General features: G+C 44.4%; 2 protein-coding genes across 4 annotated transcripts in view; both read right to left on the bottom strand.

Moving 5' to 3' along the window:
- The window catches only part of TMX4 (thioredoxin related transmembrane protein 4), a 78,949-nt gene that overhangs the window by 10,565 nt on the left and 43,628 nt on the right, over positions 1-24,756 (bottom strand). Inside the window, exon 6 of the mRNA XM_073553866.1 lies at positions 282-383. Within this exon, the coding sequence (XP_073409967.1) occupies positions 282-383 (102 nt within the window). The remainder of the gene's footprint in view (positions 1-281; positions 384-24,756) is intronic.
- On the bottom strand, positions 6,983-11,141 carry LOC141057312 (uncharacterized). Of its 3 annotated transcripts, XM_073553865.1 has the most exons (3): positions 10,932-11,141; positions 10,686-10,796; positions 6,983-10,238 (listed from the first exon to the last, which is right to left on the bottom strand). In XM_073553865.1, exons 1-3 carry the CDS (start codon positions 11,139-11,141, stop codon positions 9,600-9,602), a joined length of 960 nt encoding a protein of 319 aa, XP_073409966.1. In that variant the 3' UTR covers positions 6,983-9,599. The 3 variants fall into 3 exon arrangements, with proteins under 3 accessions (XP_073409966.1, XP_073409964.1, XP_073409965.1); XM_073553863.1 differs by having other exon boundaries at positions 6,984-10,796; XM_073553864.1 differs by having other exon boundaries at positions 6,987-10,238; positions 10,686-11,141.

The raw sequence follows: 24,756 nt of genomic DNA, 5'->3' as shown, positions 1-24,756 counted from the left end.
ATTGCAGCAGCAAATAAGGGGTATTTATGGAGCATCTTATGGGGCAGCATTAACCCTTGTGCAGCAGCATATTATGGGGGCTGGGAATCTTGGGCATGAGTGCCGCAGACAACTACTTTGCATTTTTTTAGGTACTGTACATTTTATATATATATAAAATTTACTGTACATACATACACACACTTCATTTTATCCATATATAACTGAGCACTTGGCAGACTGCACAGATACATGGTGGTGCTTTTATTCAGACATGCAAATGTAAATCAGACAAGACTTACCAAACCTAGTATAAGTCCAATCATCAGGGTGGCCACAATAAAGATGACGTAGGAGCCCCAGGCTGGAATTCCAAGAGGTCCTGTGAAGTAATTGTGGATTTGCTGAAATAGAAACAGAGCAAATTAAACTGATTATCAAAAAATGTGTCGTCCTACGTGTACACTGCATTACGTGATTTTTTTCCTAGACCCGGCGTAGCACAAATGCTGCCTACAAGTAATTTTTCTCTGTTTTGAGGTCAGCCTGTGTTAGATTCCCCAGTCCATGTAAACCAGAGTAATAAATGTCATTGGATGTCAGCTCCTCATCATGAAGTCACCTACTTAAAATAGATGTTCTAAAACTTCAATGCAACAGTTTCAGACAGAACATGCAATGAAAACACAGCTTCATCAGCGTCATGTTAATACGGTTTCATAAAAAGCTTCATGGTTTTCTTTGTAACCTGTCTCTAATTGCACTGCAGCAAGATCACCATGTAATAGATGGCCGAAATGGCACAAGTGCAGAAACTGAAGAGCATCGCAGAAGTAGATGCTTCCAGTCTCCGAATGTGTGCAACGAATATTTCAATTTACTGACCGCATGCAGACATCTTGAAACGGAGATACACTAACATGGGCGGATGTAATAAAATAAAAAGCCTTCTGAAATAAGATGCACGTAATTTTATTTAGGGGTGCATAAATGGCACTCAATGCACCAGAAAAACATGGCTGGTATAGCCAAGTACTTAAATGTTATGACAATTTTCGGAATACTTTTTTCCGGCCGCTAGACACGCTCCTTTAATTAAGTTCCGTATAGGCCTCAACAAGACTGTCCTCCAGCAGAACATGATAGGTTAGGATCGGGCATATAGGGCTTCCAAAACAAGATAAGCCAGTGCAAGAGGTGGCTGGCCCCTTCTCCTAGGTTAAGCACTTGCATGCTCAGTTGAGTCGAGAGTGCACGTGTATGAGGCATTAGCATGTGACACTAGAACAGGAAAGGATATATTTGCTATGATGGTCACTACGACTTGCTGTGCATTTAGGCTCGGGAGGGCGCACATCACCTTCTGCTTTCCGCTGAGCATTATATGCGGGGCTTCCATTTGAACACTACAAAGGCACATCTGGATGATGTTTTTCGACTGTTCTAATAGAAGCCCGATGGATTACTCAGTGCAAAACATTAGGTAATATGAACCCTCCCTTTAATTTTCTGCAGACTCATCCTACAGGATTGCAGAAAGGGGAAGACAACCAGTGACCGTGCATCTGGCACGATGCAACGGGTTAAAAAATACTAATTTCTGTACTCCCCCAAAAAAACAAAAATCCAATTTAAATCTCTGTCATGAAGATGGAAATGTCAGAGTCTGGCTTGTTTATAGACAAGGATCACAGCTGAAAGAAAGAAGTCAAGAAACAAAAAAGTGAAATTATAAGTTCCTCTAAGGGTACGTGGACACGCTGCGGAATCTCAAAAGACCTGCGGATTAGCCTGTGGTTTATCATCTCCACAACGGAGGAGATGGAATCCGCAGAAAGAATTGACATGCAATTCTTTCTGCGGATTTGAAACCGCAGCACAATCCGCGCGGAAAATTCTGCAGCATCTGCACAGCGGTTTTTTATTCCCATAGGGAATAATGGTACTGTACACCACAGGAGAAACTGTTGCGGATCCGCAGCGTGTGCACACACCCTAATAAGAGGCTGCAGAGTCATTGCATCTAGCCCGACCAGTTTACTGAGCATTCGAGTCGGTATATCAGTTCGCGTCCACTGACAACCAAAGAAATAACAATCCTTGTCCTCCAGCAATGCCGCTTAACGGATGCAGGGAGGTCAGCTCATGTTCACAGTCATTAAGGTGACGATCTGACACATACTAGTTTCCCAGCACTGAGAAGCCACATGTTACACGCTGCAAAGTCATCGGTCTGACAAGGTCACTATTAAGCAAAGCACACAGCGGCCATGCGGCACTTGTAATCAAAAGTCTCTAGTTACCGCTACTGCCAGCAAGCCAGACGACGAACACGCCCAGTGAAAGCTTACACTGACGGTGTCACATGGAAACTGCGCTGGTCACTCAGGAGACTTGTATTTCTCATCTTAAAGACTGAACTAGTGCTACTGCTGCAGCCACAGTACAGCAGATCAAATATGGGGGATTCCAATACAAAGTTAGGTGCTTTCATACAGAGGGTGCACTTTAGCATCTACTATATATTAAAGCCCAAAACACACTTCTTGCCACACGGCCACCTGAAAGCAGCCTTAGGCAATCTCTGATGCATTTCATGAATTGCTACAACCATTGCACCATGTGTAGCGCCACTGGCCAGCCATAATATTTGGGGGGCACTTTGAGACTACATTGTTTCACAATCATTTAGTCGTTGGCCTGAAGTGGATGGGCAGAGCTTCACCCCTACCGCACATCTATGCCGTACTCTAAAAACACTCAAAGGTAAAGTAAATATTAATTTGATAAAATGGCACCTGTTAAGGAGTGGGATGGCAGAAAGTGATCATTTAGCTGTTCATTTGCTGCAAGCAAGAAAAATGGGCAAGAGTAAGGTTGTAAGCAGCTTTGGCAGTGGCCAAATTGTGATGACTAGACGAATGAGTCAAAGGTTTTCTAAAACAGCGGGTTTTGTAACATATTCTCAGTGGTTAGTACCTACCGATAGTGGTCCATTGACTACTGATGGACAAACCTGTGGATGTTCGTATCAGGCTGAACAGTAAAAAAAAAAAAAAAAAGTTTGGTTCAGGTACCAGAACAGTTCCTGAACATCCATTGTTTGCCACGCTGTCAGCTGCATGACAGCGCGGCAAACACTAGCTCTGATTGGCAGTAAGATCATTACCGCTTGTCAGAGTGCTGCGGCTTCCACGCTGTCAGATGACAACGTGAGCCAGCAGTCGTGACAGGAGATAAAAAGTTTACCTCTGGTCACACGCATCGGCTGAAGGGACTACTACTCTCATCTACAGTAAGAAATGACTCGCTTCTTGATAACCAGCTATGATAAAGCCAAGGGTTGCAGCCCGCATCTGTCAGTTTTGCCATGCTGGTTATCAAAAATAGAGGGGAACCAACACAGTATATTTATTTATAGTGCAGGCGCCAGCTGATTAATACTACCATCAGCTGGTGCCTGCTCTCGCTGTTATCAGCGACAGCAGGCGTAGGCTGATGGGAGTAGTACTCTCCCATCAGCAGATGCCTGCGCCTGGCGGTAATTTATGATCGCAAGACACAGCTGCTGGCTTACAAAGTCATCTGACACGCGAGAGCTGCAGCACTCTGACCAGTAGCAATATTCTTACCGCCGATCAGAGCTGCCGATGTTTGTCATGCTGTCATGCAGATGACAAAGTGGGAAACAACTGATGTTCGGGTTGCCGAACCCAAACAGTAACATGGATTTTCTGGAGAAGTTCATGTTTGGGGTCCGTGCCCGAACGGTAGGTGTACGGTATGGACCCCGAACGTTACTGTTTGGATTCGCCCATCTCTACCAATGACAGGTGGTGAACCAGTGACATGTCAAGGGCACCCGCTCGGTTGATGCACCGTAGCTAGCAAATTCCACAGATAAGCTACTTTTGCTGAAATTGCTTAAAAAGTAATGCTGGCTAAGATACAATAGAGTCAGAACACACAGAGGATGGCAGCTATGGTAGGAAGGAGTAAGAACACACAGAGGATGGCATCTATGGTAGGAAGAAATAAGAACACAGAGCATGGCAACTGAGGTAGAAAGGAGTCTGAACATAGAGAGCATGGCAGCCCTATTAGAAAGGAGTTGGAACACAGGGAGCATGGAAACTATGGTAGAAAAAGAGTCAGAACAGACAGAGCATGGTAACCATGGAAGAAAGAATTCAGAACACAGACACCATGGCAGCTATGGTTAAAAAAAAAAAAAAAAGGGGGGTCAGAACACAAAAAACATGGAAGCCGTGATAGAAAAAAGTCGGAACACAAAGAGAATGACAGCTATGGTAGGAAGGAGTCAGAACTCCTGTGAAAAACACAGATCAAAGCAGCTATGATAGAAAAGGGTCAGAACACACAGAGCATGGGAGCCATGACAGAAAGGGGTTAGAATACACAGAGCATGGCAGCTATGATAGAAAAGAGTTGGAACACACATAGCAAACAGACCAGTCAGCATGCCACTGTTCACAACTGAAACCTTGCGTCCCAGCATTTGTGTGGACGTGACATTAAAGGGAATCTGTCACCTCTTTTTTGAGATATCATATATCATTCAGTTGTGTGTCACATAAGGATTCTCTTAGTACTTTTGCTTCCCCCTGACCCCGCACCTTTCATGCATAAATACCTTTTTTATATCGGTTCAGTTGTATGTAAACTGCCACAGTCCGGTCCAATGGGCGGGGCTTATTCAACTGCTCCCCCCCTCCCTGTCTTGCTCTACGCATTTTTTCTTGTGTAGAGCATGACAGGGAAGGGGGGGGTGGGGGAACAGGTGAATAAGCCCCGCCCATTGGACCAGACCGTGGCAGTTTACATACATCTGAACCGATATAAAAAAGGTATTTATGCATGAAAGGTGCAGGGTCAGGGGGAAGCAAAAGTACTAAGAGAATCCTTATGTGACACACAATTGAATGATATCATTCTATGTAGATTGTGAGCCTTCGCGGGCAGGGTCCTCTCTCCTCCTGTACCAGTTATGACTTGTATTGTTTAACATTATTGTACTTGTTTTTATTATGTACAGTCATGGCCAAAAGTTTTGAGAATGACACAAATATTATATTTTCACATGATCTGCTGGCCTCTGGTTTTTATGTGTTTGTCAGATGTTTTTATCACATACAGAAATATAATTGCAATCATATTATGAGTAACAAAAGGTTATATTGACAGTTAGAATGAGTTAATGCAGCAAGTCAATATTTGCAGTGTTGACCCTTCTTCTTCAGGACCTCAGCAATTCTCCCTGGCATGCTCGCAATCAACTTCTGGATCAAATCCTGACTGATAGCAGTCCATTCTTGCAAAATCAATGCTTTTATTTTGTCTGAATTTGAAGGTTTTTGTTTGTCCACCCGTCTCTTGATGATTGACCACAAGTTCTCAATGGGATTAAGATCTGGGGAGTTTCCAGGCCATGGTCCCAAAATCTCCATGTTTTGTTCCCTGAGCCATTTAGTTATCACCTTTGCTTTATGGCAAGGTGCTCCATCATGTTGAAAAAGGCATTGTTGATCGCCAAACTGCTCTTGGACGGTTGGAAGAAGTTGCTCTTGGAGGATATTCTGGTACCATTCTTTATTCATGGCTGTGTTTTTAGGCAAGACTAAGAGAGAGCCCATTCCCTTGGCTGAGAAGCAACCCCACACATGAATGGTTTCAGGATGCTTGACAGTTGGCATGAGGCAAGACTGGTGGTAGCACTCACCTGGTCTTCTCCGAATAAGCCGTTTTCCAGATGTCCCAAACAATCGAAAAGGGGATTCATCAGAGAAAATGACTTTACCCCAGTCCTCAGCAGTCCACGCCCTGTACCTCTTGCAGAATATCAGTCTGTCCATGATGTTTTTTCTGGAGAAGTGGCTTCTTTGCTGCCCTCCTTGAGACCAGGCCTTGCTCCAAGAGTCTCCGCCTCACAGTGCGTGCAGATGCACTCACACCTGCCTGCTGCCATTCCTGAGCAAGCTCTGCACTGCTGGTAGCCCGATCCTACAGCTGAAACACTTAAAAGACGGTCCTGGCGCTTGCTGGTCTTTCTTGGGCACCCTGGAGCCTTTTTGGCAACAAGGGAACCTCTCTCCTTGAAGTTCTTGATGATGCAATAGATTGTTGACTGAGGTGCAATCTTTCTAGCTGCGATACTCTTCCCTGTTAGGCCATTTTTGTGCAGTGCAATGATGACTGCACGTGTTTCTTTAGAGATAACAATGGTTAACAGAAGAGAAACAATGATGCCAAGCACCAGCCTCCTTTTAAAGTGTCCAGTGGTGTCATTCTTACTTAATCATGACAGATTGATCTCCAGCCCTGTCCTCATCAACACCCACACCTGTGTTAATGGAGCAATCACTGAAACGATGTTAGCTGGTCCTTTTAAGGCAGGGCTGCAATGATGTTGAAATGTGTTTTGGGGGATAAAGTTAATTTTCTAGGCAAATATTGACTTTGCAAGTAATTGCTGTTAAGCTGATCACTCTTTATAACATTCTGGAGTATATGCAAATTGCCATTAGAAAAAATGAAGCAGTAGACTTTGTAAAAATTAATATTTGTGTCATTCTCAAAACTTTTGGCCATGACTGTATACCCCTCCTTACATGTAAAGCGCCATGGAATAAATGGTGCTATAACAATAAATAATAATAATAATATGATATCTCAAAAAAGGGGGGGACAGATTCCCTTTAACCCCTTCACACCCGAGCCTGTTTTTGCCTTCGTGACCGGGCCAATTTTTTCAATTCTGACCAGTGTCACTTTATGAGGTCATAACTCTAGAACGCTTCAACGTATCCTACTGATTCTGACACTGTTTTCTCATGACATATTGTACTTCATGATGGTGGTAAAAATTTTTAGATATGAGCAGCGCTTATTTGTTAAAAAAATCAAAATTTGGCGAAAATGTAGAAAATTTTGCAATTTTCAAACTTTTAATTTTTATGCCCTTAAATCAAAGAGTGATATCGCACAAAATAGTTAATAAATAACATTTCCCACATGTCTACTTTGCATCTGCACAATTTTGGAAACATAATTTTTTTTTTTTTAGGAAGTTATAAGGGTTAAAAGTTGACCAGCGATTTCTCATTTTTACAACAAAATTTGCAACACCATTTTTTTTAGGGACCACCTCACATTTGAAGTGAGTTTGGGGGGTCAATATAACAAAAAATACCCAAAAGTGACACCATTCTAAAAACTGCACCTCTCAATGTACTCAAAACCACATTCAAGAAATTTATTAACCCTTCAGGTGCTTCACATGAATGAATGGAATATGGAAGGAAAAAATAAACATTTAACTTTTTTTCACAAACATTTTACTTCAAAACCATTTTTTTTTATTTTCACAAGTGTAAAAAGAGAAAATGAACCACAAAATTTTTTGTGCAATTTCTCCCGAATACGCAGATACCCCGTATGTGGGGCTAAACCACTGTTTGAGCACACGGCAGAGCTCAGAACGGAAGGAGCGCCGTTTGACTTTTTCAATGCAGAATTGGCAGGAATTGAGATCGGATGCCATGTCGCATTTGGAGAGCCCCTGATGTACCTAAACAGTGGAAACCCCCCACAAGTGACCCCATTTTGGAAACTAGACCCCTTAAAGAACTTATCTAGATGTGTTGTGAACACTTTGAACCCCCAAGTGCTTCACAGAAGTTTATAACGTAGAGCCATGAAAATAAAAAATCATTTTTTTTTTTCCACAAAATGACCTTTTAGCCCCCAATTTTTATTTTCACAAGGGTAACAGGAGAAATTGGACCCCAAAAGTTGTTGTCCAATTTGTCCTGAGTACGCGGATACCCCATATGTGGAAGAAATCTACTGTTTGGGCACACGGTGGGGCTCGGAAGTGAAGTAGTGACGTTCTGAAATGCAGACTTTGATGGAATGGTCTGCGGATGCCATGTCGCATTTGGAGAGCCCCTGATGTACCTAAACAGTGGAAACCCCCCACAAGTGGCCCCATTTTGGAAACTAGACCCCTTAAAGAACTTATCTAGATGTGTTGTGAACACTTTGAACCCCCAAGTGCTTCACAGAAGTTTATAACGTAGAGCCATGAAAATAAAAAATCATTTTTTTTCCACAAAAATGATCTTTTAGCCCCCAATTTTTATTTTCACAAGGGTAACAGGAGAAATTGGACCCTAAGAGTTGTTGTCCAATTTGTCCTGAGTACGCTGGTACCCCATATGTGGGAGAAAAGCCGGATTACTTACCGGTAATGCTCTTTTAATGAGTCCACGACAGCACCCACTGGAGGTATCGGATCCGCCCATTTGGAACAGGAAACCCTACAGGAAAGATAAAAGGGGCGGTCCGCCTTTCCTCCTCAGTTTTACGTTTCAGAGTACCAGAAGGACCGCCAAGGATTAGGCAATGTTCTCTTATTTTAACATCTTTCTTATCCATTATTTGGTTAATATACTTTAACTATTGATATCTTTAGGGGGGGAAGTGAGCAGGTGCTGTCGTGGACTCATTAAAAGAGCATTACCGGTAAGTAATCCGGCTTTTTACTCTTCGCCACGACAGCACCCACTGGAGAGATTCCAGAGACCATCACCTGGGTGGGACCACTGTGTCAAGGACAGTCCGGCCAAAGCTAAAGTCAGAGGCTGATGAAAGATCTAGTCTATAGTGGTTATAAAAGGTAGAAGGGGATGACCAAACTGCCGCCTTACATATAGTTTCAATCGGAACATCTCCCTTTTCTGCCCAAGAAGTTGCCATTGCCCTGGTGGAATGCGCCCTGATGTTCCCTGGAGGATCTTCGTTTTTTGCGGAGTAGGCTAAACGAATGGCTTCTCTGATCCATCGGGAAATGGTACTCTTCGTGACTCCATACCCCTTCTTACAGCCCTGAAATGAAACAAATAGGGCCCTACTCTGCCTCCAACTGTTGGACATGTCAATATATTTTAGGACAGTTCTTTTGACGTCCAGAGTATGGAACTTCTGCTCTTCCGGAGTAGAGGGATTTATATAGAAGGTTGGGAGGAGTATCTCCTGAGATCTATGGTATTTTGTTGCTACTTTTGGCAGGTAGGCAGGGTCTGGTTTTAATACCAATCTGTCTTGGTATTCTTGAAAAAAGGGTGGATCTATTGACAAGGCCTGGATATCACCCACTCTTCTAGCTGAGGTCAGTGCTACCAAGAGGGCCGTTTTAAGTGCTAAGTGTTTGAAGGGTATTGTGTTGATCGGCTCAAAGGGGTCTACCGTTAGGGCGTCTAGGACCAGATTTAGATCCCATGTAGGGACGGAGGGTATGTGGATTGGAGCTATTCGTTCACATGCTGTAATGAATCGAGTTATCCACTTGTTGCCTGCTATATTATGGCCATATAGCGCTCCTAATGCCGATATTTGTACTCTTAGCGTATTTACTGCTAGGCCTAAGTCTTTCCCTTTCTGCAGAAATTCTAAGATTGGGATTATCGGAACTTCTGCTGTATGAGGTACTGTATGGAATTGAAGAAATTTTTTCCATATTCTAGTGTAAATTTGGGTTGTGGACTGTTTTCTACTTTGTAGTAGTGTAGTAATTAAAGACTCAGAAAAACCTCTTGTCCTCAATAACTGCCTCTCAAATTCCACGCCGTCAAGTGCAAGCTGACCACTTGAGGGTGGAAAAAGGGGCCTTGGGAGAGTAGGTTGGGAGTCGAAGGAAGGACCCAAGGATCTGTTATCGACATAATCTGCAGCCACGAAAACCACGGTCTTTTTGGCCAGAACGGTTCTATTAAGATTATCCTTGCTTTGTCGTCTCTGATCTTCCGAATTACTTGAGGTAGGAGGATCAATGGAGGGAATGCATACGCCAGGTTGAAATTCCATGGAGTTAGAAGGGCGTCTAGTATGTCTGGGTGGTCTGATGGAGATAGGGAGGCAAATATTTTTATCTGCCTGTTCTCCTTTGTGGCGAAAAGGTCCACCTCGGGTTGTCCCCATAGGGCTACTATGTCCCTGAAGACCTTCTGATTGAGGCACCACTCTCCTTGCCGCAGAGTGTGTCGGCTTAGGAAGTCCGCCTTTTGATTGCTCTCGCCTCTGATATGAAGGGCCGAGAGGGACAAAAAATAGTTTTCTGCTAAGTTTAAAATTCTTGCCGCTGAGGACATCAGAGTCTCTGATCGAGTTCCTCCTTGTTTGTTTATATAGGCCACGGTGGTGGTATTGTCCGATAGTATCCTGACATGCTTCTGTTGGAGCTGCGGAAGGAAGTTGTATAGAGCATAGAACACTGCAGTCAGTTCTTTTAAATTGGATGAGTATTCGCATTCCTCTCTATTCCACTTTCCCTGATGAAACTCATTCTCCATGTGGGCTCCCCAGCCCTGGGGACTGGCATCGGTGGTTCCGATACAAGATGGGACTTTAACCCACGGAACTCCTGAACATAAATGGTCATCATCTAACCACCACTCTAGAGAAGTCAAGACTTCTTGTGACAGGGTTATTTTGCTCTGTAAATGCCCACTATGTCGCTTATCCTCCTGGAGGATCTGGTGTTGTAATGTACGGACATGGTACTGGGCCCACCGGACTGCCGGGGTGCAAGAATTTAGTGATCCTAATAGTGACATTGCTCCTCTCAAGGATACCCGTGGTCTATCTATAGCAGCTCGTATTTTTTGTTTCGTGAGGGTGATTTTTACCTGAGGTAGTAGGCATCTCTGGGTCAAGGAATCTAGTTGAAATCCTAGAAATGTCTGGAGAGATTGTGGATCGAGTCTGGACTTTTGGATATTGATGATCCAGCCAAGGCTCTGAAAAGACGAGATTGCGTCAGTCACGCGTTCGGTACATTGTTTGACTGAATTCCCAATTATTAGGAAGTCGTCTAAATATGGCACAATCAGTGTATTCTTTTGGCGAAGGTAGGCCATCACTTCTGCCATCACCTTGGTAAATATTCTTGGTGCCGTGGAAAGCCCGAAGGGCATGGCCGCGTATTGGAAATGACGAATCCTGCCTTCGACTTCCACTGCGACTCTTAGGTATTTCTGGAATCTATTGTGAATAGGGAGATGATAATAAGCATCTTTTAAATCAATCCCTGCCATTACGCAATTTGGGAACAGAAGCCTTATAGTGGATCTAATTGATTCCATTTTGAAGTTATAATTTTTTATAAACGAATTAAGCTTCTTTAAATTAATAATGGTTCTAAATGTACCGTCTGGTTTAGAAACCAAAAACAGGGGAGAATAAAAGCCTCTACCCTCTTGTCCTTCAGGGACGTCAACTAAAACTTTTTTAGCTAGTAGCACTCGAATCTCGTCTTCGAGAGCCTTTTGCTGAACTGAGGAATTAAGGCGAGTTATAACAAAGAATTCATGAGGGATCTGAAGGAATTCAATCTTTATTCCTTCCCTGATTATGTTCAAAATCCATGGGCTTAACGTAATTTGTTCCCATTTGGTAACAAAAAATTATGGCCGTCTCTTAAAGGTTTTCCTATAAAATGGAATGGGAGAATCACTGAAGGCCTTTTTCCTCTCTTTTGCCTTGGCGAGAATTTCGTCTAAGGCTTTTCCAAAGAGGAACTCACCCTCGCATGGGGTTGCACTAATTTTGGATTTTGATTGTGCATCCCCTTTCCAGCTTTTTATCCACAGCGCGCGTCTGGCGTTATTCACCAGGGCTGCCGACCTTGCTGCCAGTCTTAGGGTGTCCGCTGAAGCATCTGCCATAAAGGCAGCTGCACCTCTTATCAACGGGATGGCTGCACGCAGTTTCTCCCTTGATATTCTTTGTTCGATCTGCTGATCTAACTGATCTAGCCATACCATCATTGATCTAGCCGTACATGTGCTGGCTATTGCGGGTTTAAATACCCCGGTGGTGGACTCCCAGGACCTTTTGAGCGAAGATTCTGCTTTTCGGTCTAATGGGTCTGCTAACAATCCTGCGTCCTCGACCGGAATCGAGGTCTGTTTGGAAGTGGAGGCTATGACGGCATCCACCTTTGGTATTTTAGTCCATTTCAATAGGTCCTCATCAGTGAACGGATACTTCCGTTTTGAGGCTGATGGGAGAAAACCTCTCTGGTCGTGCTTTTCCCACTCTCTTTTGATGAGGTCCTTAATTGCCGGTATCACCGGAAATGATCTCCTCTTTTTCTCTGCCAATCCTGCAAACATAATGTCCTGCGCGGTTTGGGCGCCCCTTTCCTCTTCACACCCCATGGTATTTCTAACCGCTTTTACTAAATTATCCACGCTGTCCAGTGGAAAACATGCGCGTCCTTCCATCTCCGAGGATGACGATGAGGATGTGGATGCAGAGCCTGAGTTTAACTCCTGTTCCTCCTCTGACTCTGAACTAACAACGGCCTGTCTCTTATGACTGGACTCTGAGGGAGTGCTGGCGCGGTTGATGGCTTGTATCTCCTCCCTAATTATGGCTCGGATATCTTTAGAAGATATCGTCGACCCCTGCCTGGTCTCTTTCATGCATTGTTTGCAGAGTTTTTTGGGGTAGGAGTCAGGGAGAGGCTCTGAACATAATGCACATTCTTTGTTTGGTTTTTACTTTTTTCTTTGACTGAAGTGGAAGGTCAAAGGAAAGGAGAGAGGGGGGAGGGGGGGGGGGGAGAGGTTTTAGCTTAATAGGTAGAGTTTATACTTTGCACACTCACCCAGTGAAGCTTAATACCGGGTCGGATGGCTGAGACAGTCTCTGTCCTGGCGCTGCGGTCCCTGGAGGAATTGCCCCCAGCTGAGTCCCCTACTGGGGCCTGCGACTCCGTGGGGGACGACATGGTACCCTCGTTGCAGCGCTGTTTTATCTTCTCCTGTCGTGCCCCCGGAAGTCGCCCTGTGTCAGGGCGCATGCGCCGCGTCATCGCCATCCTACCCCGGAAGTTCAACCATTACTTCCGGGGTATAGGAGCGTCGGGCGCCGGCCGGCTCCTGCGCCACCGCTACTCACACGCGCGGTTGGCGCACTCATGGCCTCACCTCCCACGCTGTGTCACCACCGAAAAAAAGGGGGGTGGGGGGGAGGGCTGTGCCTTCGGATGCCAGACCGGTCTGCTCCCTGGTAAGACCGGGCGGCCATACCCGGACCCAGTCATCACCATTATGCCGTCAGGCGAGGGGGGAACCGTCAAACGGAGTCTCCCCCGACGCTGCTTCCGGACCGCAGCCCCTGCCGTTCCCGAGACCGCACAGGCGGATGCATGGCCCAGGTAAGATCCTGCAGGATCCTGCTCCATTTGGAACAGGAAACCAAAAACTGAGGAGGAAAGGCGGACCGCCCCTTTTATCTTTCCTGTAGGGTTTCCTGTTCCAAATGGGCGGATCCGATACATCCAGTGGGTGCTGTCGTGGCGAAGAGTAAAAACTACTGTTTGGGCTCACGGTGGGGCTCGGAAGGGAAGTAGTGACGTTCTGAAATGCAGACTTTGATGGAATGGTCTGCGGGCGTCATATTGCATTTACAGAGCCCCTGATGTACCTAAACAGTGGAAACCCCCAATTCTAATTCCAACCCTAACCCCAACACACCCCTAACCCTAATCTCAGCCCTAACCATAACCCTAACCACAAACCTAACACCAACACACCCATAACCTTAATCCCAGCCCTAGCCCTAACCTGTGTACCTGCTTTTTTCTTTTTTTTTCTTTACTTTTTTTATTTTTGTGACAAGATCGCTGCGCTGCGATCTGACTCATAGTAACGCCACTTCTCCTCTGATCTCACACTGACAGATGATCAGAGGAGAAGCAGCGTTACTATGTGACTAGATCGCTGCCTGGCACACTGTAACGTGACTTCTCCTCTGATCTCACAATGACAGATGATCAGAGGTGAAGCAGCGTTACTGTGTGACAAGATCGCTGCCTGGCACAGCTGTGCCAGGCAGCGATCAGCTGTGCCAGGCAGCGATCTAGTCACACAGTAATGCTGCTTCACCTCTGATCATCTGTCAGTGAGATCAGAGGGAGAAGCCGCGTTACAATGAGGGAGATCGCCGGGAAACAAGCAGCTTTCCCAGCGATCGCTCCCATTGGCTGCTGTGACGCTGACGTCATCAGGACCTGAACCAATCAGGTCTCGATGACGTCGGGGGTCCCAGCATGCATTGTGCACCGGGATCCCCACGTTGTAAGGTATGTGGGGGTCCCGGGGGGCACAAAACCGCCGACAGTAGATAAACGTCGGCGCTGCACAAAGCCCAGCAAGCGCCAACGTTTATCTACAGTGGGCGGTCGGGAAGCGGTTAACACGTACCACCAATCTAAACATCGTATTAACCTAGAACACTCTTTTCGGCAAGTGTATCCCCTAATGGCAGGGCCCTTTTTCTGCAGGAAAATGCCTCATGCCACACTGCAAAAAGAGATCAAGTTGATGATTTCACCTCTGAATTCCCCAGATCACAGTCTGAGGAAACTTTATAGAAATGAATATAACAAAGATGATAAAAATATTATATAATTTAGAGCGAGTCTTTCATGTTTCATATATTTGTTACATTACGATGTCCCTAGTATCTGGAGCCAGTAATCACCTTCATAATGTGATAGTCACAATCAGCCGCTTTATGACAGGATCATGTATCGACACAGAGGCAACAGACGCCCAGCGATCGCTGTAAGCGGGGAGGAAATTCATCAATAACATCCACCCTGCCTGCAGCGTCACATCATGGGCTATATTGCAGTACACATGCCATTAGTGGACTCTCCATATAACACATGGGTCCTTCTGAGTGATACGCTTTATAGCTGCTCTCTATCCTGGGCTAACAGATAAGGGTCTTGGGATGGGACATTATTATTATTATACATTTACATAGCGCCATTTATTCCATGGCGCTTTACATGTGAAAAGGGGAAACATAGACAAGTAGAGTAAACATGTGTAAGACAAGAGACACACAAGTACATAAGGAGAGGGGACCCTGCCCGCGAGGGCTCACAGTCTACAGGGATGGGTGAGGATACAGTAGGAGAGGGTAGAGCAGGTCATGCTGTGGTTCAGTAGACCGAGGATCATTGCAGGCTGTAGGCTTGTCGGAACAGGTGGGTCTTCAGGTTCTTCTTGAAGGTTTCCGTTGATGGTGAGAGTCTGATGTGTTGCGGCAGAGAGTTCCAGAGTATGGGGGAAGCACGGGAGAAGTCTTGTATGCGGTTGTGGGAAGAAGAGATAAGGGGAAGAAGGAGATCTTGAGATGATCGAAGGTTGCGTGCGGGTAGGTACCTAGAGACCATGTCACAGATGTATGGAGGAGACAGGTTGTGGATGGCTTTGTATGTCATGGTTAGGGTTTTGAATTGGAGCCTCTGGGCGATAGGAAGCCAGTGAAGGGCCTGGCATAGGGGAGAGGCAGAGGAATAGCAGGGAGACAGGTGGATTAGTCGGGCAGCAGAGTGTAGGATGGACTGGAGCGGAGCCAGAGTGGTAGAGGGGAGGCCAGAGAGTAGGAGGTTGCAGTAGTCGAGGCGGGAGATAAGAGCATGTACTAGTGTTTTTGTGGTTTCATGATTGAGGAATGAGCGAATCCGGGAAATATTTTTGAGTTTGAGGCGGCAGGAGGAGGCGAGGGCTTGGATATGTGGTTTGAAAGAGAGCGCAGAGTCGAGGATCACCCCAAGGCACCAAGTGTACGGGACTGGGGAAAGAAAGCAGCCGTTGACATTGATGGATAGGTCTGGTGGAGGGGTAGAGTGAGATGGGGGAAAGATGATGAATTCTGTTTTGTCCATGTTCAGTTTGAGAAAGCGAGCAGAGAAGGCGGCTGAGATAGCAGACAGACATTGTGGGATTTCAGTCAGTAAGGAGGCGAGGTTGGGTCCAGATAGGTAGATCTGCGTGTCATCGGCATAGAGGTGATACTGCAAACCGTGGGATTCTATGAGCTGTCCCAAGCCGAAGGAATAGATGGAGAATAGTAGGGGTCCTAGGACAGCGCCTTGGGGAACACCGACAGACGGGACGAGGTGAGGAGGTAGTATGTGAGAGGGAGACACTAAATGTTCGGTCTGTTAGGTATGATGCCCTTAATATCAAAATTCACTAATAAAACATTTTCAAAACTACACAACCCCTGTAGCCAAGCGCCCCACTTATACCCTTATGCCTCAATGATTAATGATTTAGAGATCTTGCAAAGAGGAGTGGACCAAAATTCCTCCTGACATGTGCGCAAAACTACAAAAAAAGTCTGACTGCTGTGCTTGCCAACAAGGGTTTTGCCACCAATTAATTCTTGTTTACCAGAGGGATTAATACTTATTTCTCACTGCAAGATGCAAATAAATGTATAGAATTTATACAATGTGATTTTCTGGATTTTATTTTTGATATTCTAGCTCTCAGTGGTAAAATTAACCTACCCTTAAAACTATAGACTGTTCATGCCTTTGTCAGTGGGAAACTTACAAAATCAGCAAGGGATCAAATACTTATTTCCCCCACTGTATTTCATGATAAGGAAAAAATTCCTCAATTGTAGACATTTTCTTTTAATAAATATCAAGGCCCACGACTTTGTCCAAGCTTTTAATTTTGTCCCTCTGTGTATTTTATAGTTTAACATCCCTGCTTTAGAGTCTGCAAGTGCTGCTCTGAAATTAGCCGGATTTTTGGACTGCTGCCCCCTGCCTCATGCTTGTGGGGCACCAATGGACTGTCATAGCAATGAGATTGTCACTTTACCAATGCACTGCAGTACTTCAGTACTGCACAGCATGCATTTTTACATAGTTACATTTGATACTGTGAGCACCAGAAAAGAAAAAATATATTGCAACAGCGGAATTAGAAGTAATTTGTGAACGTAGCTCAACTTTTGAAGAGCATCAATCGCCTCATAACTATATAAACTATGATCACACATTGAATCCTAAAATCAATTTATACCTTTAATACCCGTCACAATGATGAGAGTAGTAGTACTAGACCCTCCTGATCATTATTTCCCTGAGCTCAGACTTTGTGGTATTTGTCTGTTTTCTGCAGTGGACTAGATTTCATGTCTTCGCTGTCTCAGTCAGAACCAATGTATGAAAGACACAGGGAAAACCTAGCGTGAAGAATATCAGCGTGCGCTCAAGAAACTATGTGTGAGAAGGCAATTTTGAAAACACTGAGGAAAGCCGAGAGATTTTCAAGCTCTCCGGTGGCGGGATCGTTGTAGAGTCCAGAGGATGAGCAATGTCTAGGAAGGTCACTCTCGCTCAGATAAACTATTGATTCTTCGGATACCCTGAGGACAATAGGCTGTGATGGCAATTTTATTTCTTTATTGTTTTGTAATCTTTTTCTTGGTTTGCAATACCGAGACGACTGGAGAAAGAAAACGGCACAGCTCCAGGGCTTAGCGCAAACAATTAGGAAGTCATTTTGCTGGAATTCACAAAGTCTCTGCCTTCAGAAGCCTGGTGGACACTGACCGATGTGACAGCATACACTGCCCTTCTGCTATTCTACCTGCCGACTCTTTCTCTAATGTTTCATTGTTATGTTCCGCAGATTATTTTATTTTCCTGCTCACGCTGACATACTCTGGCCTTTTCACTGCCCCACAAATTGCAGCATTTCCCATCAAAGGTTTTCTTTAATATTCTTTTTTCTTTTAACTTTTTTTGCTCTTCTGCAGAAGTATCTGAACATGTCGCACAGCACGGATCATGTTCTTGGTTCACAAGAGGCAGAGAGCTGTAGAAGAGACGTGGGAAGTGGAAAGGTCATTATCCATGTGACAATGAATAGTGGATGGACACGGTGTTGCGTGGACGATATTCTACGCGCGCCGAACGATCGTTAGCATTATATTCTACGAGCACAGGACAATCATATCAAGGCCAGCACAGCACCTGTTTACACAGAACAACGTGGTGCAGACGATGAGCTTTTGGTGAGTTTTATGGCAGCTATGGTAGGAAGGAGTCAGAGCACACAGAGCATGGCAGATATGGTAGAAAAGAGTCACAACAAAACAGAGCATCTCAGCCATGACAGAAAGGACAGAGCACACAGAGCATGGCAGCTATTTTAGGAAGGAGTCAGGAAACAAAGAGGATGACAGCTATGGTAGAAAAAAAGTCAGAACACACAGATTAAGGCAGCTATGGTAGAAAAGGGTCAGAACACACAGAGCATGGCAGCAATGATAGAAAGGGTCAGAACACACAGAGCATGGCAGCTATGGTAGAGAGTTGGAACACACATAGCATGGCAACCATGGTAGAAAGGAGTCAGAACACACAGTGCATGGCAGTCATGGTAACAAGAGTCAGGACACACAGAGCATGACAGCTTCCTTCCTACCAAAACGCTGATTCTTACAGTTCCAGCAGTGTGGATGGGATTATAGATAGCACCGCTCACTGGACCGAAAATTCACAAAACAGCAGAAGTTTAAATGAGTGAAACACAGGTTATACTGAGCCTTGTCTCACAAAACTATGTACCAACCTGCTCAGCTCCCCCCTGCTCTATAACACGGTGTCTGAAAATTGGACGGCATTTTTCACGGTGACAGGTTCCTTTTAAAGAGGTCATCCAGGGCCTGTCACGTCCACATCGGGTCGTCAGAGGTGTTGGAGACGTGGCCTCCACTATCAGGTCTCATGCATCGCTGGCAAGTATCATGCAACTGTCCTGTTTTTCGGAATAGCATGTGTGCACCATATCTGCAGATACCTGGCGAATGACCTAAGGCAGCCCCATCAGTAGCCCCTCGTACCTTCCGATGTGCAAAGTGCTGGACAACTTCTTTATTACTATATTCATGTTGTCTGCATGGTTTTCACCAGAAAAATAACAAAAAATAGGTATCACACTTGAAGACCAGGAGCATTATTTCTGGGGGATATTCCGGAGTGGAGGGCGCTGATGTGCATTATTCCTGCTGCGCCTAGCTCCAGCCTGATGTAGACGAGTGTAGATAATCACTCAGTCGTCTTCCCTCCGGGTCACCGTGTGTTGGGAAAAAGTGATAAACAGCTCAATAATACTGGAACCACATTGCAGCGAGACATGGCAAATCATGCTGTCAACCCAAAGCGAAAGAGCCGCTTTATTATAGTGTGGCGCTCCACACTGGCGGCGCTTTACGGAATGCTCAGAGATGGCGAACATATCAATTTCCTAATATAAAAAAGGTATCGGTAAAGCAACCCGCGCTCCCGCAGCAGACATGGCCCGATAACGGGCATAATACAGGCTGCCAGATACGGAGCTGGCATTATGTATAGTGTGTGGGGGACTCCTACCAGAATTCTGAGTGCAGCTATTTATTTATATTGGGTAATTGTTAGCCATCGGCTTGCCAACACATTTTAAACTCTGCTTACTTGGTGAGGATCTGGGTGCAGAAAATCTACAGCCACGTCGAGACTGGCCACCTGGCAAATGCCAGATGGGCCTGTCTGCAATGTTGTTAGCAGAATCGGTGTACTCAAGACACCCATACTGTTAATAGTTGTGACGGAGCACAGAGTTGCTGACTCTGTCTCTTACCCCAGCAGGCCACGTGGCTCATTAGTAATATTGGTCTTGTAGTAAAATCTTCCTTTCCTCCATCCTGGGTAATATTAGTAGTAATATATCCCATCTGGTGCTTGGGGACGGGGATAGCATGGACCTGTGTGATTTCAAATGCCAAGCCTGAATTTCAGGCCCAAGTCTTACAGCATAAGGCTAGGGTAACATATAGTGTGAGAAAATGTCTCCATCTTCTCTATTCTCTCAGTGCGTGGAAAGTCGGACTGCACTCCGATGTCATCGGAGGGCAGTCCAATGTTTTCAATGTTTGCATGACTGAATGCGATCCCTACTCGGATTCAACTCCGACAAGCTGCAATTTTTTCCTTGGACCGAACTGGTCTGAGGAATAAGTGTGACATGTGCACGGCCCCATAAAATAACTCTGGTCTGAGTGTGATGCGATGTTTTAGAACTCGAGCAAAAAATACGGCCATGTGCACGCGCCCTAATATAGTGGCAGCTACTATAAGAAATCTTATCTACACAATGCTGAAAATCTTTGTAGGGAAATTCACCTGTGGCGTTAAAACATGCAGTTTGTCAATTCTGTGTGTGGATTCAAAGGCCACGTGCACACATTCAGTATTTGGTCAGTATTTTACATCAGTATTTGCCAAAACCAGGAGTGGAACGATCACTGGAAAAGTAGAATAGAAACACGTCACCACTTCTGGATTTATCACCCCCTCCTGGTTTTTGGCTTACAGATACTGATGTAAAATACTGACCAAATACTAAAGAGGCCTCTACAATAAAAAAAACCCCTGCAATAAGCCCAGATTTTGCAGCAGTTAAGTAAGGGAAAAATCATCCACATCAAATATGAGTGGTCAAGGTAATCAGTACATTTTGGGGTTGGCACTGGTGAAAAATTTAATGTGACTCTTTCAGGACATTGTACATTACTAATCCAGTAACACTCCTGGGCAAGTCACATCCAACAAGTCTGAACAGATCCAATGTGACATTCATATTAATAAAATAAATGTGAGTTGCGTCACCTTTCGGGTCATGCTGGCAAGTGTCCAGTGGGCGGGAACGAGGCAAAGAACAGTCTTTTCTTCAGTATTCCCGCCTCTTGCAACACAACTGACTTTGCTTTTTACTCCTGCAGCCAATCACAGGCCTCAGTGATTACATATGATCAAATGATGGTTGGGGTCAGTGATGGGCTGCAGCTGTCAAGTGACTGATGATGGGACACTACCACTTCCTGTACCAGATGGGACCACTAGAGTGACATAAGATTCACAGGGTAAGTAATGTGTATTTCTTTATTTTGCAGATGTAAAAAACCACCATGACGGTCATGGTGTGCTGCTCCATTAGCCTGACACACGGATCGCAATTGGAAAACCATTTTAGCTATGCAGAGTGAACACTGCAGGGAGCAGCACATGGTCTGAGGCTTTACTCTCAGGGGTAAACGGCCCATGTGCCGCCCCTGTAGCATGCCAGGCCGGCTTCACACTTGCCAGCACCGTGACACAGCCATGACTGCGGCGGCCCATGATGTGTCACCACTGGAGGCCAGGATAAAGAGACTGGAGATTCATCCCAAGCAGCTGAAGGTCTCTTCACATTACATTAGTCTGCACCTGCAATATTGGAGGAAGTTCTGCTGAACCAGAGATCGGGTTTCGCTGTAGACTTGGACTTTCCTATTGACCTCACTGGGGACCAGTCACCACAAATTTGCAATAGTAACTGGCATGCTGAGCTCTCCAAAATCCAAACCACGGGTCAGATCTTCTAGGTAAAATTTGTGCAGCGTGTGAATGGGTCGAAAAACCCACGGTCTTGCAAAAATAACTTTTAGGCTATGGTCAATGTGGCATAAACGCTGACTTTAGAATGTAGTTTTTGGGCGGAAAACCCACAGGTTAAGCAAAGTGTCTGAGATGTCATAAAAACTCTTAGGCTACGTTCCCACGATGAGCTTCTGATGTTTTATCTAGTTTAGTGTTTGATGCCGCGGTTTTTGTCTCTTGTTGATAGGTCGTGTTTTAAATAAAGCTGCTTTGCTTTTGATACTTCCTGGTGTTTGGTTTTGACAAAAGTTTATAAGTATCCGTATGTGCGGATTATATGGGGTTTTTATGTGTTTCCGCAGTGGAAACGCACTTCAAATGCATGTGAATTTCATAACTACTGATTTTCCAGATCTAATACAAGTCTATGGGAAAAATCTGCACAGAAAACCCCACAAAAGAAACGTAAATGTTGTGCATTTAAACACGCACCAGTTTAAGCAGTGCTAAAAAGAAGCACAGTGGGCATGAGATTTCTATAAATCCCATCTATTGTGCTGGAACTGTAAGGCGCTGCATCAAAACAGCATCAAAAGCTCATCGTGGGAACGCAACCCAAGTCTCTGCGTACTAAAATACAAAAAAGAGGCACTAAACTGAGCAGATCGTGCATTTCAGTGCAGACACCTGTGGAAAACATGCAGAAAAAAATGCAGCATCTCTGCTAGTGTGAACATGGCTTAAACAGTTCACGTAAAATAGATGAGATTTCATGAAGGATCGGTGTGGGATCTTTTTGCCTCTGTAGAATTCCACGGGGAGCCTGAAAACACACGTTAAATAGTAATTGTATTTTTAAGTGTAGAATTGCAGCATTTTCTGCACTACAAGAAATGCGTTAAAATATAACGCTGCGTCAAACCAAAAAAGGGTCATAAAAGGGGAAACCGCACAAAAAAGCAACAAACAGTACACCGAGCAAACAGCTATACTGCATTTTGTGGGAAAATGGCCTTAAAGTCATAACAATTCATGAACCCCCTCCGCTCGCAGTCATTAGGGCCCCGGCTCTAGCTCAGAATATGCCAAAAAAGTCCTGTTTTTTTTTTATATTAAAATACTATGCAACGAGCTTTAAAAGAACAGCGCATATTATTTGTAATGTTTTCACATATAGAGCACTGACAACTACTACTTGTAAAGAAGTCATTATAACCTGACACAGAAAGGCCCTAGGGCTGTATCTCGGTATTGTCATTGTTGTCAGGTATGTTACAAGTACTGCCTGTGGCCAAACGACATTCTAGGTCCAGGCGGCCAAAACTGCCGAGGTCAATAAAGGGTTAAGGGACATTTAAAAAAAAAAAAATTATGGCTCATTTCTTTTCTACAGCACCGTCATTTTCAGATACGAACAGTAGATGGCGCCAATCAGCAGCGCAGATTAGATTTACCTCTGAGAGCATTGGACAGTGGGGGGGACACTGCAGCCTGAGTGATAAGAGGGGCCCCAGCCAAGAGAGGAGTGAAGGGGCACAATAATTAGCTGGGGTGAGCAGAGGGGAACAGGCTAGGTTATCTAGGAAAACATGCATTTGGTTTCAGCTTCATTTTATGTGATGCATTATTGAATACTAATTTTTTTTTTGTGCAAAATATGATCCAAACCCATTACATAAGACTCGTATACTCATAAATTAATGGCGTCTCTGGAGTGACCACAGTGCGGCAGCAGCAGCCGCTACAGTCTGGGACAACATCACAGACTCATCCTAGTGCTGTGAATACCTCCGTCTCAGGAGGCTCCTGGAAACTTCACTTCAACAGATACTGGGGCAGATTTAATTAAAAATCTGGTGGGGGCCTCATTCACCCGTCTGTCTCATATACATGTTCCCTCCGGAGTTTCACAGACGGCACACGTACCATAATCTATGGGGCTGTTCACATGTCCGTGTATTTCTGCAGCCTGTGCACAAAATATCATGGAGACAAGTCCATTTTTATCGGCGTCATGGATGAAAATCACTAATATAAGTCTATGGGTCGTTGAGAAGCCCAGGGCTCAGATGCCATCAGTGTACAATCCGTTTGCTGCCCATGATTAACACTGTAATGTACAGGAGAAGCTATGTAGTGATGGTAAGAACTGACCAAACAGTGATAAAGCTCAGATCCAAAACCCTGATGACACTCAGACTTGCTTTTTTTGTGCACGTGAAAAGTCATGGCCGTCTGAATGAGGCCTAAGGCCACGTTCACATGTTCAGTATTTGGTGAGGCTTTTTTACCTCAGGATTCGTAAGACAAAACCAGGAGTGGGTAAAAATCCAGACGTGGTGACGTATTTCTATTATACTTTTCCTCTGATTGTTCCCCTGCAGGTTTTGGCTTACAGATACTGAGGTAAAATACTGACCAAATACTGAGGTAAAATACTGACCAAATACTAAGGTAAAATATTGACCAAATACTGAGGTAAAATACTGACCAAATACTGAGGTAAAATATTGACCAAATACTGAGGTAAAATACTGACCAAATACTGAGGTAGAATACTGACCAAATACTGAGGTAGAATACTGACCAAATACTGAGGTAGAATACTGACCAAATACTGAGGTAGAATACTGACCAAATACTGAGGTAGAATACTGACCAAATACTGAGGTAAAATAGTGACCAAATACTGAGGTAAAATATTGACCAAATACTGAGGTAGAATACTGACCAAATACTGAGGTAAAATAGTGACCAAATACTGAGGTAAAATATTGACCAAATACTGAGGTAGAATACTGACCAAATACTGAGGTAAAATAGTGACCAAATACTGAGGTAAAATAGTGACCAAATACTGAGGTAGGAATACTGACCAAATACTGAGGTAAAATACTGACCAAATACTAAGGTAGGAATACTGACCAAATACTGAGGTAAAATACTGACCAAATACTGAGGTAAAATAGTGACCAAATACTGAGGTAGAATACTGACCAAATACTGAGGTAAAATAGTGACCAAATACTGAGGTAAAATACTGACCAAATACTGACCAAACTGACCAAGTATTTGAATACTGACCAAATACTGAGGTAGAATATTGACCAAATACTGAGGTAAAATATTGACCAAATACTAAGGTAGGAATACTGACCAAATACTGAGGTAAAATACTGACCAAATACTGAGGTAAAATAGTGACCAAATACTGAGGTAGAATACTGACCAAATACTGAGGTAAAATAGTGACCAAATACTGAGGTAAAATAGTGACCAAATACTGAGGTAGGAATACTGACCAAATACTGAGGTAAAATACTGACCAAATACTGAGGTAAAATACTGACCAAATACTGAGGTAGAATACTGACCAAATACTGAGGTAGAATATTGACCAAATACTGAGGTAAAATATTGACCAAATACTAAGGTAGGAATACTGACCAAATACTGAGGTAAAATACTGA

The sequence above is a fragment of the Dendrobates tinctorius genome, unplaced genomic scaffold (genome assembly GCF_039654945.1).
Source record: "Dendrobates tinctorius isolate UK_male_01 unplaced genomic scaffold, ASM3965494v1 ptg000203l, whole genome shotgun sequence".
Lineage (NCBI taxonomy): Eukaryota > Metazoa > Chordata > Amphibia > Anura > Dendrobatidae > Dendrobates > Dendrobates tinctorius.
The sequence above is the reverse complement of the archived record's forward strand: the minus strand, read 5'-3'. Positions and strand labels throughout refer to the sequence as shown.